Here is a 16,451-nt window from a genome sequence, read left to right as displayed (position 1 = left end):
AGTGAGTAGTAGGTAACTAGTTAGTTGGATACTAGTATAATGCCTACGATGCCTTACTATCTAACTAATAAATACTTCCTACCTTATCTAGTCACCTCTACACATATCTACAATAACCTCACCAATCAAAGCAGACGACAAGAACTAGTAAAACTAGAAGGAAGGAGAAGAAGAGGTAGAAGAAGTTTAAGTACGGAACGATCAGGATCAGTCAATCAATCAATTGACCACCTGATAAAGATCCGATTCGCATCATGCAATTGTTTTAACACGGAGTTTCAAACGAACATGAGGTATTTGGGAGCCTTTTGGAATAATGCTCCTTGGGAATCGCTACATAAGGAAGAAAGAAAGGGCAAAACAAACAAGAAAATGGTGGGGGTTTCACTTTCAGAACACCCACCTGGATTTCCGGTGGGGAAGCGGTGCAAGAAAAACAAGCAAGGCAAAAAGAAGAGAACAACGTAACGTACATGACATGATTAATGTCTGTTCAATGTGCGTAGGAAGAGAAGATGGAAAATGGGAACTCGGAACACGAGGAAGCTCATCAGTGATGTGGTAGGGTGAAAGAAGATAGGAATGAGGATGGAAGAAGAGGGTTTGATGACACGATGGATGCTTTCATTCGGTAGAGTAGGAGGGAATTGATGGAGAGGGAGCAGATGACAGAAAAGGGAAGAAAGTGAGGATGTCATCAATGATTCTCGTGCCATTGCAACTGGAAGCCTAGAACCCCGTAGGGGAAGAAAACTGTCGGAGCACGGATGATGTTGATGAGCCGATCCCGCCGAACGCTGGAAGACTGCTACTAGGAACCGGACTGCCGATTTCCCCTGGAACAATGCTGCCTCTGTGACCTGAGGACGCACTGTTAGTGTCCGGTTCGAACTTGACACATTCGCCCGTTTCGTCGCTCCTAATCGAGAACGATCCGCCTCCGTTCTGCGTGTTGCCTTCTGTGTCGCAGATGTCCAGCATTTCCTTTAACGAGATCGGAGGCTCATTGGCCGGCCGTAGCTGATTTACCTGACGAAGGACAACGTTCACATCATGGTACCCACTGGCTCCCTTGGAAGGGCTCATCATGTTGAGTTGCTTGCAGGCTTGGATGACCAGCAGTCGTATCGTTACGGGCCGAGAGGCATGCGCACGGTGGTGACCGCCGGGAGCAAATGCGTTGTTGGACCAGCCACTTCCTATAAAGGTCGTCAGTTGATGGCACAGAAAGGACTGACGTCGAGGTGAAACTGACCAGGTCCTGTTCCCCATGTTGGAGCGCTGGGGAAAGGAGACGTGCCGAAGGGAATCTGTGTACTCCACGTATTTCCTACACTCGGGCCAATCGGGAAACCACTATGCTTGGCTGCTATGAAGTTGTCAGCTTATGCGACAGCCGTGACTACTTGTCAACGGTACTTACCTAGGGGATCTGCGAAGAGGGACGTTCCTGCAAAGCTGGCTCGGGTCGGTCCAGGGAAGGTGCCAGGAGCAGTCGCGCCAGGAAGCGACTGGGACAGATTCGAAGTAAACGGAACATCACTGTCATCGAGAAGAGCACTGCTGCCCAGATGCGCACTTAGATCGTCCACATCGCGCTGCGCTGACCGGTTGTTCTGGTCTTGTTGGGTGCTTGACGGGCGCTTGATAGGGCTGGGCCGGGAGATCGGGAAGGCATGCGCATCCAGAGGCGACCGCTCAAACGAGCTGGACGGCTGTCTGGAATGAGCATGAGACAGCCCGCTCGGCTGCGCAGCGAACGCATTGGTTATGGGCTGCTGATGGAATGCTAGGCCATGTCCTGGATCGAGCGGAAAGGCACGTCCCGGAGGCATAGGACGAGTTCCGTTCATGCTTGGAAGCACGGGCAGTCCATTTGGCGCAGGAAATCCTCGCAGTTGGTTCATCAGCGGGCCCGAATGCGGCGGGTATGAAGGTAACTCGTGACCAATCGGCGGACGGGAGACCAGGCCCAATCCAGGCGGGTTCGATGGCGAGAATCCGGGTGGATGAGAGCGGTTCAACGCACCAAGGGGAGACAGGGGAGTCGAGGGCTGGGGGTGGTGAAGCAACGGCTGTTGTCCATGGCCCTGCTTGGACGTAACGCTGGACGCTCCTGACGACTGCGACGGCGCCATCGATCGTGGGGAAATGGATACTTGTGATGGCTCGGTGCTTGCAGGCTGGGACCGCGGAGACGATGTATGGGAGCCCTGCTGAGACGGTTGCCGCGGCCTGGCAGGTGTCGGAGCTTTGGGGACAATCGGAGTGGCGATTTGGTAGTGCGGCGACTGCAAGTATGCGGGGAGCGCTTGGGCGTGTTGCAAGCTGGCTGGGATCGGAACCGGTCCTGTATGCGACACTCGTTTCGCTTGGGGATCGCGTTTCTCCTGACCTTCGTACTCAGTCCTGGGGGCGGCCTCCCGACGTGTCTGCGCATCCTTGACTTGACGTTCTCGCTCATCCTTCGTCTTCTTCTCCCGCAGGTCGTTCTGCCGCGCTTCTTCTCGTCGCTTCTTCTCCAGCTCCTTCTGCTCTCGCTGCTTTCTTTCAATCTCAGCCTGTCGCTCTCTTTCTTCGCGCAACCGCTTTTGCTTCTCCGCCTCCTTACGGAGACGCTCCGCTTCTTGGGCTTTGCGTTCTGCCTCTCGCTTCTTCTTTTGTTCCTCGCGCTTCCTCCTCTGCTCTTCCAGCTTCTTCTCCTGTTCAGCCTTGGCCGCAGCTTCCTCGGCCGCCTTCTCCGCCTCCCTTCGCGCCTTCTCTTCCTCCTTGGCCTGCTTTTGGAGCTTCTTCTTATCCTTCCTCTTCTGAGCTTCCCGCGCTTTCTTGGCGTTTCGCTGCTCGTTCCGCGTTTGTTCCTCCATGAGTTCCTCGATCAGTTTCTGCTGACGTTGTTCTGCGACCTTTTCTCGATAGGCTGTCAAGACGCGCTGTTCGAACATTCGGGCCGCAAATATTTGAAACATCCGTCGGCCTTCCTCCATGCGTTGCTCTTCCGTCATGGCGTCCTGCAGAAACGAGTCAGCTTGCACTGCATCACCACCCGGCCAGTTCCCGGAGCTGACCATTTCATCCTCCTCATAATCTTCATCTTCCTGACTATCGTAGTCCTCGTCCTCTTCCTCGTCATAATCGTCGTCATCTAGAGGACCGTGGTTGTGGCCGCCATGGAGGGATTGGTGTGCTGCTGCTATGCCGTACTGGGTATCCTCTTCACGTTGCATTCGGCGCTCAGCTAATTGCTCCATCATGTCGATGAAATGTTTCCCGTCGTTCTTTAACAGATCGTCCGCGACTGTAAGGATGCCATCTGCAAGTGATGCAAAGAGATTAGTGTCTAGCTTCCGAGATTTAAAAAGCCTCGGTCGTCGCCTACCTTTCACAGTTAGACTATTCCCAAAGGCGAAGAAATCCGCGCGGGCTGCACGAGTCTCTTCGTCTTCGTAATCGTCGTCGCTGTACGGCTCGTCATCCTCATCATCTTCATCGTAGTCCTCCTCCAGATCCTCGTCGTCTTCCGGCAACTCATGAATTCGGCCTCGAGAGGGATGAAATTGGCCTTGCGTCCGTGTATGTTGACCGGGTGATCGTAGAGGTGGGTGGTATAGACGTGGAGGCGGGACCATGGGCGGGCCCTTCTCGAACGAGCCTTGGTTGTTGTTGGCGTACTGTTCCAACTCCTCGTAATAGGCGTCGTATAGTACTTCCAATTCCTCCTCGATGGCCGTCCTTTTCCTCCCACATACGGTACAACTGCACGAGTGTTTCTGCTGCTCCTTCATCTTTTTCAAGACCGCATCCTTCTCCACCTTGACGAGCTGGCGTCGCTCCTCCTCCCCAAGCTCAAGCCAGAACGTCTTGATGTTCTCTCGCTCTTCTTGCGTGGAGGTGTTCCAAATGCTGCGGTCCTTACTCGTCTTCAGAAGCGTATGAGGCAGATGCGGCGGTAACGGCGGGGGCAGATGCTGTGACATGGAGACAGAAGGAGTGGACAGTGGTGTCGAACTTTCATCGCCCATGGTCTGCGAGCCGGCCCGATTCTTCTTTCCTTTCTTCTTCTTAGATTTTCGAGCCGTGGCATTTTGTTGTCCCGGTTGCCCGTTTGACAGACTCGGCGGGTGGTCGTCCAGATCATGTGTCGCGTCGTGAATTTCCTCATAGTACGTTTCGCCGTTGGCGCGTTCGTCGAGGTCGTGCTCGTCGGATACATGAGACGCTGGCGCGGTAGGGCTCAGACCGTTCTGCTCAGACATGTCCGCGGAGATGTGGCCGTTTCCGAACTGACGCTCCGCAGCCAAGCGGGCGGCCTGTTTTTGTCTGCGTTTTTGCTTCTTGCGGTTAACCGACACGGGTTTGGAGTCTGATAAGGGAAGTTGGGGGTGGTGGTGGTGGTCGTTGGGCGCATGGGCCTCGCCGTTCGTGGCGTGTGCAGGGATGGATGTCGACGCAGGATCGGACATTGTGGAACCGGGATTCGGCCGGGGCGTTTGCGGCGGAGCCATGGAGAAGTGAGGACTTAGGAGGCTATGATAGCGATGGGTAGGGAGGACGAAGAGAGCGGGCTTCTCAGTCTCCTAGGATGTTCCGACCTAAGCACCATGCTAGGGAAGCGTTCCGGCGGGAAAAAGTCAGCAGGAGGGTACGGCGGAGATAGCCAGGTAAGAGATAGCGAGGGTGTAGAACTCAAAGCTTACCGGACAGCGGTCGGGACGAAGGCTGGAGAGGAAATTATTGAGATGGAGGAAGGGGACAAGGGGAGGCCCAAATCCAGGATGTCTTGTGAATCACACGAGGCAGGCGAAAATAGAGGCCGCGGGTGGAAAGCAGGCGCCCAGGTGAATTGGGGTGAATCCCAAGGGTCGACAAACGGGGAACGAGGGCGGAGAGGGGTGGAAAGGACCCGGGAACCGCACGACAAGAGGGGAGGGAGAGAGAGAGAGAGGGGAGGACAGCGTTCAATCCCCCAACAATCGAGGGGGGTAGATAGGGAACAAGCGGGGAGGAGAAAGAGGATGTGAAAAGGTGAGAGGGATGACAGCGAGTGAATGCAGCAAACCGGAGATGGGGGAGGAGGGGATTCGGCGACACAGGCGCAGACACAGCGAAGATGATGGGGTTTGGATGGTGGACCTTGACGCCGGGCGTTGGGCTCTGGATGGTTGCCGTGCCGCTGGCCGCAACTGGATTAGCCGCCGCAAGCGAGGTTGCTCGCCTCAATTCTCAGGCTGAATTCTATCAATCTCCATGTATTCTATATATTACATCTTTTTCTTTCTTACTTATTTATTTATTTTTGTTGGAAAATTACAACCAACCAAATAATCCGGACTTTCATCCCCCTCTATAATAAAGTTCACACCTGTCAATCTGCCCGCCAAAGAGATCTATGCAATCAAGCGCCCAACTTCAAGATCACCTGCCTAGCTTTAAGCGCCCTTTTTTGCCAGCCACCCAACCAGTCCAACAGCCAAAATCGAACATGTACTATGTAGACTGAGCATTAAATCCGAGAGGTTGATTCGTAGAATCATATTCTCCAACCTCCCACTACTTACAACAACTAACGATACCTATACCTCGGACTACCGTCGGAACTTAAACGTTTAATATTATGACCGGGATTTTGGGCTATTATAGTAGCGCTCCCTCATCGTCCTTCTTCCTGAACTCTCCTGCGGGGTTACCAGAAAGCCAACCAACCCCCCCCAAAAAGAGGGGGGTTTTAATCTCATGATCGGCGCGGGCGCGCATTCCATCTTAATTACCTGACATGATCTGATGCTGTCAGCCCATCCCATCCGGAATGGATTACACATGTGTATCCCTGAATTGGGGTGAAAAAATGTTGATCGATTGAACAGGCTTGTTTTTTCTTGGAAAGTGACATGCCCATATGGGTCAGGTGACTAGAGTTGATAATTAACAGGTGTTCGTTTAGTTTTAACTAGCATAGTTGGCATGGATGTCTCAGTGCGGAGTAATCTCCCCACTGACCGCCGGTGTCTTTACTGTTGGTTAGCTCGGAGTAAGATGGGAATCACACAATTGGGGGCATTATTATTGCTGGTTGCAAGGGTTCTCTTGTGTGTCGTTACTAGATCCTTATGAAGGGCGGTGTTTATTCTTGGGATTGTAAGGGATGTTGTGTAGTGTATTGCTAGGTAGTCGGAATGTGAGGGGAAATGACCGTATGAATTTAGTAAGTGTGATAGGTGCCATAGCCACTCACTGTAGGTTTAGAATGCCGAACTCAAACATTCGTAAACTACGACTATCTATAAATGCTGTGAGACATACGAATCACTTTACGTGAAACACTCAATAGGCAGAACTATCTGAGTCTATTGCAAAAGTCTGTTCGAATTGGTCGTGCGGCTACAGAGTAGCGATCGAAATATAACCTAAAGTATGAAAGATGATGTGTCTATAAAAGTTGAAGATGGTGAATCCTGCGATCCTCCTGGCTGACCTGTCTCGTAGTCCAATGCTGGTCCGCACTGTTCCTCCGCAATGCCTGCTGGCTACCCCCGCAAGATACCCGCAATAGCAACCGTAAAGAGCACAAATCTGCATACGGTTGGTAGCCAATTGGAAGACTGAGAGGCTCCAGAGCATGTCATACACGCCACCTCAATATGATCAGGGCAACCGACCGGACCAGAAGTAGATCTCCTACCATGCGAGGGCGCTCACGACTGTCACCGAACCGAGACACGGCACGGCATTTGGCGGCCTGTGGGGTCATAGCCAGCTTTTTTCCTGTCCCATGATACTGATGTTCCTGTCTCGGTCCAGAAGCTGTTGGTGGACCTTCCGCCTCAAAGTGTTCCGGATATTGGCAGGCCAGACCTCATCCATGTTGATCAACTGCGCGTTGTATAGCCCAACAGTCGATGCGAAACGTCTGGAAACCGTGGAAATTATCATAGCGCTATTTCTGCCCGTAAACGTTGAATGAAATTGTTGGGTCAGGTCGCAGTCAGGAGCTCTGCCTCGCGCATACCGAGTTCTGTTCGGTCGCCGGAAAAGTCATACTCATCACCGCTGCTACTGTCATCCTCTTCCGTGAATGTCGCAGAGATTAGTTCGGCATACAGGGACTCGGTTGGCTTCCTCATAACCGTCCCTTTGGGTGTCCGGAAAAACCCGAGCTTCGGCGGACACAAAACGATCCGGGATCGCTGGATTTGCGCGTGCTCGGAGGCAACGGAATTGGCTTCGACGACAGATGGCCAAATGGCGTCCAGTAGCTCGTCTCTACTCATTTCTTGATAGGAGCTTTGCCTGGGTTCAACTAGAAGCACTGGTTCGGGACGACCATTCCCCACAATCAAAGCCCCTGTAACATGAGGATCTCCTCGCAGGATAGTCTCCATAGGAATAGGCCACACTTTGAGCTCATTCTCCAGCACGATTATATCTTCGGTGCGCGAATGAAAGTGCCACAAACCAGCTTTGGTGGGATGAGGCTTAAATAGATCTTTAGTGCGCCACGTGTGTACCTTGGGATAATTATGAGCAAGGGATAGATAGGGCCGTGAGCTCTCGTTAGGGTGCAGAACCAGCTCATAGACGTCATCACCCACGGCCTCCATCTCAATTTCCGGCAGATCGTTGAACTCGATATATTGCCACTCTCCTGGCTGGGGATTGAGCGCCTGGATGTGGCATGTCTCAATAGAGCCATACATCTGGCGTATATTTGTCACCTCACTGAGCTTATTCCCAACACTAGGTGCCAACGCCGCTCCACCACAAAGGATGAAATCAAGCCGTCGTGCCTGGTCATAAGCATCTGGTTCAAGCACCCACTGCTCCACCAGAAATGGGGGAACATAGATGGCTCGTACCTGCGGCTGCTGTTTCATGATGGAGCTCAGCAGGGCCCCGCTTGGTGGGACAGTAAGAGGTCCCATGACGAAAGCAGCCGTGCGTGAGATGAGAGGCAAAAGGGTGAAGGCATGGAGGCCAGCGAGCTGTTGATCCATGAGCTCAAGAAGACGAAGAGCGCGTAGGGTTACTCACGTGGTGAGGCGGAAAAGGGGAGTAATAGCGCCCTGGTGGAGAGAAATTGAATTGATCTGCATTCTGCGCACGACGTCCCTCTGGGACAGACATGAATGTATCATTGTCAGCGCAGGCGAGAGTGCCGTGGGTGTATTGGACCAGTTTTGGCTGGCCTGTCGTGCCGGAAGTGTGCAGAATCAGACAACGCCTGTTCTTGAATTCTTCAAAAGAGGCATTCCAATGAAATGGGGGGGACTTGGACTTGAAAAGCTCGGCCAGTGTTGGCACCGGCAAAGATTGCATGAAGGGGTCGAATTGCTGAAGACTTTCTGCTGCCGAGCACATGACGTCCGCATAGAGAAGGCCATAGACGTTTGCTTCCTGCAAAAGGCCCAAATTCTGAATGGGAGTGTTTTGAGGAGAGACGAACATTGCCTGTCTCATGAATTAGTATCGGATACTATTTGTGGGGAGACCAAATACATACATTCCACCCGCACTTCATGAGCGCCAGCAGCAAAATGGGGTAGCGGAGGTCAGGAGGGCCAATGTAGGCCAGTGTTGTCTTTCTGGGTACTCCGTCAAAAGCGCGTTCAAGCCACCAAGCCATATGATTAACTGCCGTCGCCATCTTTTTCACGCTTACGTCTTTGTATCCATCCATGACGCTCTTCGTCTTGGGGATAGCAGCGAACACACGATCGGGCTCGTCATGGGCGTAGTAATCGAGAATGTCAGGAAGCAGCCGATGTCCTCTAAACTTTTCCCCGCCCCGAACCCACGACTCCGTGCCGTTACACGCAGCCATTTTTTAAATTTAGTAAAGACCGCCTAGACGTCTCTAGTAGTTGGAATCTGAGAAGACCTGCCGATCCCCAAGACCGTGTCTAAAAATGAGGTTGTTGTCGCTTATGATATGACTGCCCGGGGGAAATTGGCCGTGGCGGGCTATTTCAAAACGGTGTGGTGGGTAGGCAGTCAGTCAGTAAACCAAGTGCAAAGGACCTTAGCCCAAGCAAATGCCACAGACTGGATGCGACTAAGCACGTTTTCACCCCTCGTGGGAATCCATCAACCTGCGTGTCTAGGTCTGCGCTAAATTGGTCTTTCGATCAATGATAGTTGGGCGACCCGTGCCTGCAACATGCATGATTAGCCCGTGGGCCGCATCAGGAACCTCCGTGAAGAAGGAGGAAACTAAGAGGAAGACCGCCGTACTGTAAGTGTAATCGGCTGAACGGACCGGAGGAAGGTTCAGTCAATTGTAACTACTAACTGACTAGCAAGCACACTGAGAGTGGGCTCCTGCTCGGAAATGGCCGCTGTCCCGCGCCACGACGACTGGCGGGCCGCTGGCACTTGTACCAACGAGTCTAGTAGTTCACACGCTCTTTTCGTTTGGCCCCCCCAATTGTGCGCTCATTGATGGTGGCCAGGTTTAATCCAGGACCAGCTTATCGTATGATACGAAGGCATAAAGGCGCATACACCCCTATCATCTTCTGCACTGCACCATGTGGCGCCGGGATGGTTATGAGTTGCTCCGCAGTTGTCTCGACTATTTCGTTAGCGGAATGATAGAAGCACTAGGGAATGCCGATCAGCCTGGCCCAAGTGTGCGCCCGTGGAATTGAAGGCTGCTCCACAATTGCATCTGCGATTGTCGTTTCCAGATCAATTCCGCTCCGGTGGAAGTTGGCATGTTCCGGCGGCCGGCCCAGATGGAATTTGCGATTGACGTCTTGACGGGCCGGCTCACCATGGTTGAAGGGTGGAGGTTAGAATTTGCGGGAACATCATTGATCGAACCCCAGTTGCAGGATTCTTCCAAGAGCCGATAGAGGAAACCTTGGGAGACTAATGACTTCATTGACCGGCCACTCCCTTCCTGAAGCGTCAGGCGAAGTCTCAATTTTGATGTTTCGTGTCCGTCGGTTTTATGAACCGCGCTTGGAAATAAGCGGTGACGGTTACAGTAGATGCCGAAGGAAGCGAGGCCAGAGATAAATGGTCTCCATAATGTTGTAGAGACCATCCGGCGAGGCCATCATTGGGTACGGATGATAAATGCGCAATCCGGGCCCGTTTCGCTCGATGCTTTGATTCGCAGAACGGTTAATGGCGCATCCTCTCGCGCCCCAAATTAATCGACGGCGTCCGGAGAAAACGCCCGACCCAATATTCATGGTTAAAGGATGGTCCTAGTATTAAGCAATTCACTGCTAACGGCTGCCAAAAGCCGTATTTGATCTTGAGATGGGTGACGGCCAGAGCTTATTGCTGAGCTTTTTGAGCAGATGTAGACCAGCACTATATGAAGGGTCCAGCCACAATGAGCAGGTACCAACGAAGCATCTGCAATAGCGGGCGTATCTCCTCCGATTCTATATGTTATGCATCGCAGGCTCGTCGTCAATAGTGGACTCACAGCTGATGTCTGAGAGCTAAAGATCCTGTTGAGAAGTAAGCATTAGACCTGCTATACCAAAACGAGGAGCATCATGAAACCTCTGATAAATTATATTATCGCGTAAGCATCAATCTAGAGTTCCATCAGAAGGCGGTTGATTCGAATGATAGCCCACAGGCACATCTTGAGTGTCTAGAGCATGCGTCGGGTTGTCGAGAAACGGACTCCGTCCATTCAATCCATGGTCGCATATTGCGAGTCAGGCAGATAAAAATTGAGAGAGACAACAAGAGACGAGACGCTTCTAAGACGACGAAAGACCCACGGCGATCTTGTTAGTCTGATTAGCCGGCACTGAGACGAAGCACGCATGTCCCTATTAGAGGCGCTCGGTGTTCAACGTCGGGAGCATGAATCGAATGGTTCAGCTTTCAATTCGGAGAGGATTTCTCAACTGGCTGTTAGGTGAGCTAGCTGACAGTAAGATCACGATTTTGGAGAGGGGAATGCAGATGATATTCATTTGTATGAGCCGGTCGCGCTCATCTTCGGCTCTTGACACTAGAATTGCCTAGTTTATGCAAGAGAGCTGCGCCGCAAGCTGAACTGCAACCCAATGCGACTATCGCACGCTAGTGAGGGCGCCAGACCATGACATGGGTTTCTAGTAGGGGCGTGAAATTGTGATTGCAGAAGATAGTAATACAGTCAGTGAGGAGATGAAAGCGGTCAAATAAAAGTTGATCTCTACGATGTGATTACAACATGATGGGTGATTCGGGGTTTTCTTTGTCCTAATACGCCTCAGTCCCCCCCGCCGCCCCGTTGAATATAAATAGCATCAGGCCCACTGGAAAAGATTCAATGTCTTTGGTATTCCTATTTACTACTGAGGTATGAGTAAGTATAATCAGCAAACATGCCCAGTTCAATAAGTCGATGTGCACTGTCCAGAGTTTGCTTGGACCATTGACCGGGTTCTCAAGCCTCAAGGCAAAATCCAACCGGAGCTTGCTGATATTGCAACTCAGGCCTAGCCAAAAATAAGATTCTTAATGTACTGCCCAATCTTGCTCCTTGTTCCGGTATCTGCCTCATAACCAACAGCCGCCCTTGCCCGATCTTCTTCATCAAAAGCAGCCGCCGCCGAGAAGTCCATTTCTGACGGCCGTACCAGCTTGGAGCGATAGTAGATCTAAACGAACGGTCAACGTATTTCACTGAGACTTTCCGATGATTGCCGCTCACCTTGTAGCCGAAGTAATCTAGGAAAAATAGAGGCGCCGCAATGTAGGATGAAAACCAACTCTTTGCAGATCCTTTCTCTCCGAAGGGGAAGCACGCTAGGTAGAATTCGCACCCTGCGATGAAGAGGACCACAACGAGACCAAGATACTGGGCGTAGGGAGCGATTCGGTCTCGGAAAGGCAGTGTCTTTTTGTCGATTCCCTGCGCAGCAAGACCTTTTCGGAATCGGATGTGGGAGATGAAGATTCCAGACCATTGGAATAAGGCGGATACAGATACCTGTGGGAATGTCAGCCATAGGGTATCGACGATCACCAATATGTGATATACTAACCAGAGATGAGAACCAGCCATAGACGGTAGCTCCGGTGTCATTACAATTGAGGTAGCATAAAGCCCCTCCTATAGTGAGGCTGAGGGCTAGGGAGACGTAGGGCCTCCCGACATTGTCTTTGCGGCCGAAGAAAGGATGCAAAATGGCCATGTCAGACAAGGCTGCAAGACTGCGACTAGCGATATAAGCACTTGTGATGCCACAGCTAATCACTGTCAAGAATATGAAACCATTTATGATGTGCGCTAGCCACATCACGCCTGCACGCTCAATGGCAATGACGAAGGGGCTCCCTAATGTGCCACTTCCATTGATGAGGTTTTCATCGTCGTAAGGAACACACATTCCCACAAGCCAAATATTGACCACGAAGAACGAAAACATGCGCCAAAACACGGGGTATACAGTTCTCTTGATGGTCCGGCGGGGGTCCTTGGCTTCTCCAGCAATGACTGCGATATGCTCTCCGCCACCGAAGCTGAACAGCGCTTGGACAAACGCCTTGGAGATACCTTTGATACCGTTGTTGAATGCGCCGGGATTGCGCCAGTAGCGAAACTCGATCGGGCCATGTGTGGCCGAGATACCGCCCGAAGTCATGATGAACATGAAGAAAATCATGACAAATATCGCCAGAACCTTGACGAAAGACATGATATACTCAACATGACCGTATATCCGGACACCGAAACAATTGGCTGCGGCAATGACTACCAGAAAGATAGTGATATACGCTGCAAGTGGGACAACCTCTGTTGCTGGCCAGAATTCAAGCACAGAAACAGCTGCAGTTATTTCAGCAGGAATGCAAATCACCCACTGCCAGTAATGATCAGTCACCCACTCATCGTCTTGATTTGGCCGAGCTACCTACCGAGAACCAGAAATTGATGCCGACCGCGAATCCGAATGCGGGCTCCACGTATTCAATGCATTGTCTGATAAAGCCTCCATGGACCGGCTTAAAGGTTGTCATTTCACCGATAGAGGTATACTGCAAGTACACTATGAATCTAATGATGATAAGTTGGCATGTCAGCAAACCCGCAGCTGTAGCGCAGCTTGATAGACTTACGCGGTGATTGTGTATGCAACGGCGATGCCACCAGGGCCAGCTACATGCTGCAATTAGTTGCAAGAGCCTTTACCACTTCGCTCAGGGGAGCCTCACCATACTTCAGTGCAGTACCTGTACCGACCCATCTAGATGAGATTGTCAATTAAAGTGGGCCAGCAGCATAAAGGGTTCGTCCTACAAGCCAGTTCCCACACCAGCGCCGAAGGTCATCATCATAATCTGACGACTACCGAGCGACCGGTGGTAGCCAACATCCTCGTTCGCTCCTAAGAGCTCACTGTCTCCCTTGGCAACATCTATCTTTTCCAGGTCCGCGTCGACAACGGTGTCTTTGACGTCCACTTTCTTCGTCATCGTAACGGTAGCTTACTCCACTGACTACATGAGCATCGGAGAGAGGACCTATAGCGGCATTTTATATGTCAATTCTGGTGACTGTCACAAAAGGTATGATAAGTGTCATTGGCCATCATGGCCGTCGTATCTGAAAAGCGGCAGCAAACTGGAGACATTGCGTCCGAGATAAGCTAGGTTGGAGCTTTGATAGCGACTCGCGGCGTTAACAGCCAGTTGTAGATAATAGTACGGAGTAGTCCGAGTCGTTCCCCATTTCTGTATAAGGAAAAGCTGGAGTTTACTAGAAGCAAAAGTGGGGTTGCTGATCATCTGTTCTGTATAAACCCTGTCTCCTAATTTGGAGTCAGGTGTATAAGAAGGTAGGCCAATGGCTTAGACAAGTCGAACGAACGCTAAACTCTCAGTCACTCCCAACTCTTCTCATTTGATCCCTACGATAGATCAGCACCAGCACCAGCACTATGACCGGCAGTAAGAATGTGGTGTTCGACATTGTCGGCACACTGGTCTCCTACGATGTCCTCTTCGAAGCGATCGACACGCAACTGGGCGACCGTCTCCGTGCGGAGGGAATCAAGCCTTCCTTGTTAGGATACACCTGGATCGAGGTCGCAGAGCGCGAGTACACATATCTGAGCTTGTCGGGCCAGTATAAGACATTCGCTACTTGTCTAGAACTGCTCTTCTGGCGAATGCTCAAGATGGCCGGCATCCAAGACCCGCGAAGCTTTGCCTCGAAGAGCGATCTTGAGTTCATCATGAGTAGGTATGCCAAACTTGGACTCCGTCCAGGAGCGGCCGAGTGCGTCACTAAGTTGCGTGATGCTGGATTCACTGTCTGGGCGCTCACAGCGGGGGACGCCGCGAGAGTGGGGGGATATTTCGCCAACGCTGGACTTGAATGGCCCGCAGAGAATCTGAAATCCTGTGACTCGCAGGGAATAGGCAAGCCAGACTTGCGAGTGTACCAGCCGCTGCTCGAGCAGCTCTCCCAGCACGGCCAACCCTGGTTTGCTGCTGGGCATATGTGGGACGTTTCGGCGGCTCGCCGTGCGGGGTGAGTACACATGCACTAAATAATGCGTTATCGCAGTGGATCCAGGACTAAGCTCACACATGACACATAGGTATAAAGGAGCGTACTGCACCATCTGGGAAAAGGAGCCGATTGTGGAATTATTTGGAGAGATGGACGTCATGGCAGACACTCTGCCAGCGATGGCTGACAAGATAATTGCTGCGGAAAACAAGTGAGAAGGGAGAAGTTGACGGCCGAGGGGCAGGCATATCGGCACTAGCTTGTCACTAGATAGTTACTAGTCTGGGGAGCGTGTCAGCTACTGATAGATATGATAGGTAGCCAGTGCAGTACTTTTAATAAAATAATACCACATGGGGCATATCTTGCAGATCCATTCCGTTGCTGATAATACCCCAAAGGATGTTTATCTTCCACACACTAACTCACTAAGTATTGGAAACAGACATCTCGCTGGATCTACTGCTATCTGCCCTTCTGATGCATTATTTCCTTCCACTCCTGTTTGAAATACCATCCCACCGTCCTCTCCGACTTTTCGGTGAACCATTCATCTTGCAAAAGATCCTTCGCGGTAGACCGATCCCTCGGGTCAAGCTTCATAATCCTAAGGACAAATGCCTTGTCTGCATCACAGATCTCCCTTTCACGCAGGAACCGAAACGGTTTCAGTTTTTCAGGCGGGATTACAGACATAATGCGCACAATACTTTCTTGTGTCTCCTGGTCGCAAATCTCTTTGTAAGAGATAGGGAACGGTCCAAGCCACTGGTGATGCAGCACCAGGATCTTGACATCGTACAACTCGTCGCCTTCTGGTACATCCGGCTCAAATATGTGGAAATTGAAACCCCAAATCAGATTAACTAGCTATCGATGCATTGGCCTTGGCATCACATATCGACGGATTAAAGTCAACTAACCGTCACCCCAAAACTCCAGTTATCTGCAGCAGTGCACCATGGAATTTCAAGATGAACCTCAGGAGCCCGAAAGAGGCTTATTCCGGTCTGCACACCATCTTTAGCATACTCCGACTCGGAAGGGACAACACCCCCACAGTCGGCCAGTTGAACGTCTGAAAATCGACTCTCTCCATTGCCGTAGTTTACGAGAATGTTGCTCGGTTTTATATCTAGAAGCAATGTCAGGACAAACACTATGTGCGGCAACATGGGATATTATCGAACCTGTGTGAACATAGCCATCCTCATGCAACACTCGCAAGGCTTCCAGTACATTCTTCGCCACATACTTGATTTCTTGCCTGGTAAGTCTTTCTTTTCTAGACGCGCGTGTCACGTCATCATCAAGATACTTCAGGATTATCGCCGGGGGCTCCACTGGATCTTGGATCTCATCCAGGAGAGGGCGCAGGTTCGGGCAGCGACCTTGAAAACGATTGAGAACGTCACGCTCATTGTGGAGGCGCCAATGGCCTTCAACACTTTTCACGACCACGGATTTCTCGTGATGATTCCTATCGGTCACGGCTAAGTGTTCAAGACGGGTTACACCGGGCATGGCCAGCACTTACACTGCAAAATAAATGAATTCGCGAAATCTGCTTGGTGACTTTGTAGGTCCCTACTCTACCGATAAGGCGTTGACCCACAGGAAATAGAGACTTGACGGGCATTGTACATTTTCTTGAACCGCACCAAGGGAGTAGAATCAACATGGGAGCCCGTGGCATTCAGAACCGCGCCAAGGTTCCAAGCAGATTATGAAGTAGACTGGTACTGTTTATTACAAGCGATCCAGGTTTCCAGGGTTTAATAATACAGGAATGGGAGAAGTCTGCCTTGAAGCCGCATTAGCTAGATCGCTGGGAGAGACCACAGATCTGATAGGCATTAATACGGAGGACTCATGTGCTGATAAGCCTATCCTGAGATGTTCGAGTCATGTCTCCACTCGACAGAATATACCTACAAACGTCTGGGTATTCTTGCTTCATGATTTGCCCAGCAGAAAT

At 51.3% G+C, this 16,451-nt stretch overlaps 5 protein-coding genes across 5 annotated transcripts; 1 reads left to right on the top strand and 4 right to left on the bottom strand.

Annotated features, from left to right (window-relative positions):
- Positions 1 to 598: 598 nt before the first annotated feature.
- BO88DRAFT_145312 (putative stress response protein Nst1) lies at positions 599 to 4,775 on the bottom strand. Its single transcript, XM_025701485.1, has 6 exons — positions 4,695 to 4,775; positions 3,377 to 4,601; positions 3,066 to 3,310; positions 1,424 to 3,008; positions 1,256 to 1,369; positions 599 to 1,199 (listed from the first exon to the last, which is right to left on the bottom strand). Exons 2-6 carry the CDS (start codon positions 4,500 to 4,502, stop codon positions 730 to 732), a joined length of 3,540 nt encoding a protein of 1,179 aa, XP_025559003.1. The 5' UTR covers positions 4,503 to 4,601; positions 4,695 to 4,775; the 3' UTR covers positions 599 to 729.
- Positions 4,776 to 6,968: 2,193 nt separating this feature from the next.
- On the bottom strand, positions 6,969 to 8,815 carry BO88DRAFT_348963 (AMP dependent ligase/synthetase; the record flags this gene model as incomplete). Its single annotated transcript, XM_025703431.1, has 3 exons — positions 6,969 to 7,976; positions 8,026 to 8,442; positions 8,495 to 8,815. The coding sequence occupies 3 exons, from the start codon at positions 8,813 to 8,815 to the stop codon at positions 6,969 to 6,971; spliced, it is 1,746 nt and encodes a 581-aa protein (XP_025559002.1).
- Positions 8,816 to 11,329: 2,514 nt separating this feature from the next.
- Positions 11,330 to 13,548, bottom strand: BO88DRAFT_372857 (amino acid transporter). Its single transcript, XM_025704249.1, has 7 exons — positions 13,256 to 13,548; positions 13,171 to 13,202; positions 13,075 to 13,114; positions 12,874 to 13,012; positions 12,000 to 12,818; positions 11,666 to 11,944; positions 11,330 to 11,612 (listed from the first exon to the last, which is right to left on the bottom strand). Exons 1-7 carry the CDS (start codon positions 13,429 to 13,431, stop codon positions 11,451 to 11,453), a joined length of 1,647 nt encoding a protein of 548 aa, XP_025559001.1. The 5' UTR covers positions 13,432 to 13,548; the 3' UTR covers positions 11,330 to 11,450.
- A 276-nt stretch (positions 13,549 to 13,824) lies between these two features.
- Positions 13,825 to 14,688, top strand: BO88DRAFT_446433 (haloacid dehalogenase-like hydrolase; the record flags this gene model as incomplete). The annotated part of the gene is made up of 2 exons (XM_025710285.1): positions 13,825 to 14,491; positions 14,562 to 14,688. The coding sequence occupies exons 1-2, from the start codon at positions 13,896 to 13,898 to the stop codon at positions 14,686 to 14,688; spliced, it is 723 nt and encodes a 240-aa protein (XP_025559000.1). The 5' UTR covers positions 13,825 to 13,895.
- A 250-nt stretch (positions 14,689 to 14,938) lies between these two features.
- BO88DRAFT_428875 (putative serine/threonine protein kinase) lies at positions 14,939 to 16,112 on the bottom strand (the record flags this gene model as incomplete). Its single annotated transcript, XM_025709106.1, has 4 exons — positions 14,939 to 15,343; positions 15,397 to 15,608; positions 15,664 to 15,966; positions 16,013 to 16,112. The coding sequence occupies 4 exons, from the start codon at positions 16,110 to 16,112 to the stop codon at positions 14,939 to 14,941; spliced, it is 1,020 nt and encodes a 339-aa protein (XP_025558999.1).
- Between the last annotated feature and the right edge of the window lie 339 nt (positions 16,113 to 16,451).

This window comes from Aspergillus vadensis (assembly GCF_003184925.1).
Source record: "Aspergillus vadensis CBS 113365 unplaced genomic scaffold BO88scaffold_26, whole genome shotgun sequence".
Taxonomy (NCBI): domain Eukaryota; kingdom Fungi; phylum Ascomycota; class Eurotiomycetes; order Eurotiales; family Aspergillaceae; genus Aspergillus; species Aspergillus vadensis.
Note: the sequence above shows the minus strand (reverse complement) of the source record. Positions and strands in the feature narration are given on the sequence as shown.

Excerpts from the sequence above, each read along its gene's own strand:
- BO88DRAFT_145312 (XM_025701485.1), bottom strand. The coding sequence starts at position 4,502 with ATGGCTCCGCCGCAAACGCCCCGGCCGAATCCCGGTTCCACAATGTCC. Across the intron at positions 3,311-3,376 it reads GAATAGTCTAACTGTGAAAG|ATGGCATCCTTACAGTCGCG; the intron begins GTAGGCGACGAC and ends CATCACTTGCAG. Across the intron at positions 1,370-1,423 it reads CCTCTTCGCAGATCCCCTAG|CAGCCAAGCATAGTGGTTTC; the intron begins GTAAGTACCGTT and ends ACAACTTCATAG.
- BO88DRAFT_372857 (XM_025704249.1), bottom strand. The coding sequence starts at position 13,431 with ATGACGAAGAAAGTGGACGTCAAAGACACCGTTGTCGACGCGGACCTG. Across the intron at positions 13,013-13,074 it reads GTTGCATACACAATCACCGC|ATTCATAGTGTACTTGCAGT; the intron begins GTAAGTCTATCA and ends TATCATCATTAG. Across the intron at positions 11,613-11,665 it reads TAGATTACTTCGGCTACAAG|ATCTACTATCGCTCCAAGCT; the intron begins GTGAGCGGCAAT and ends CCGTTCGTTTAG.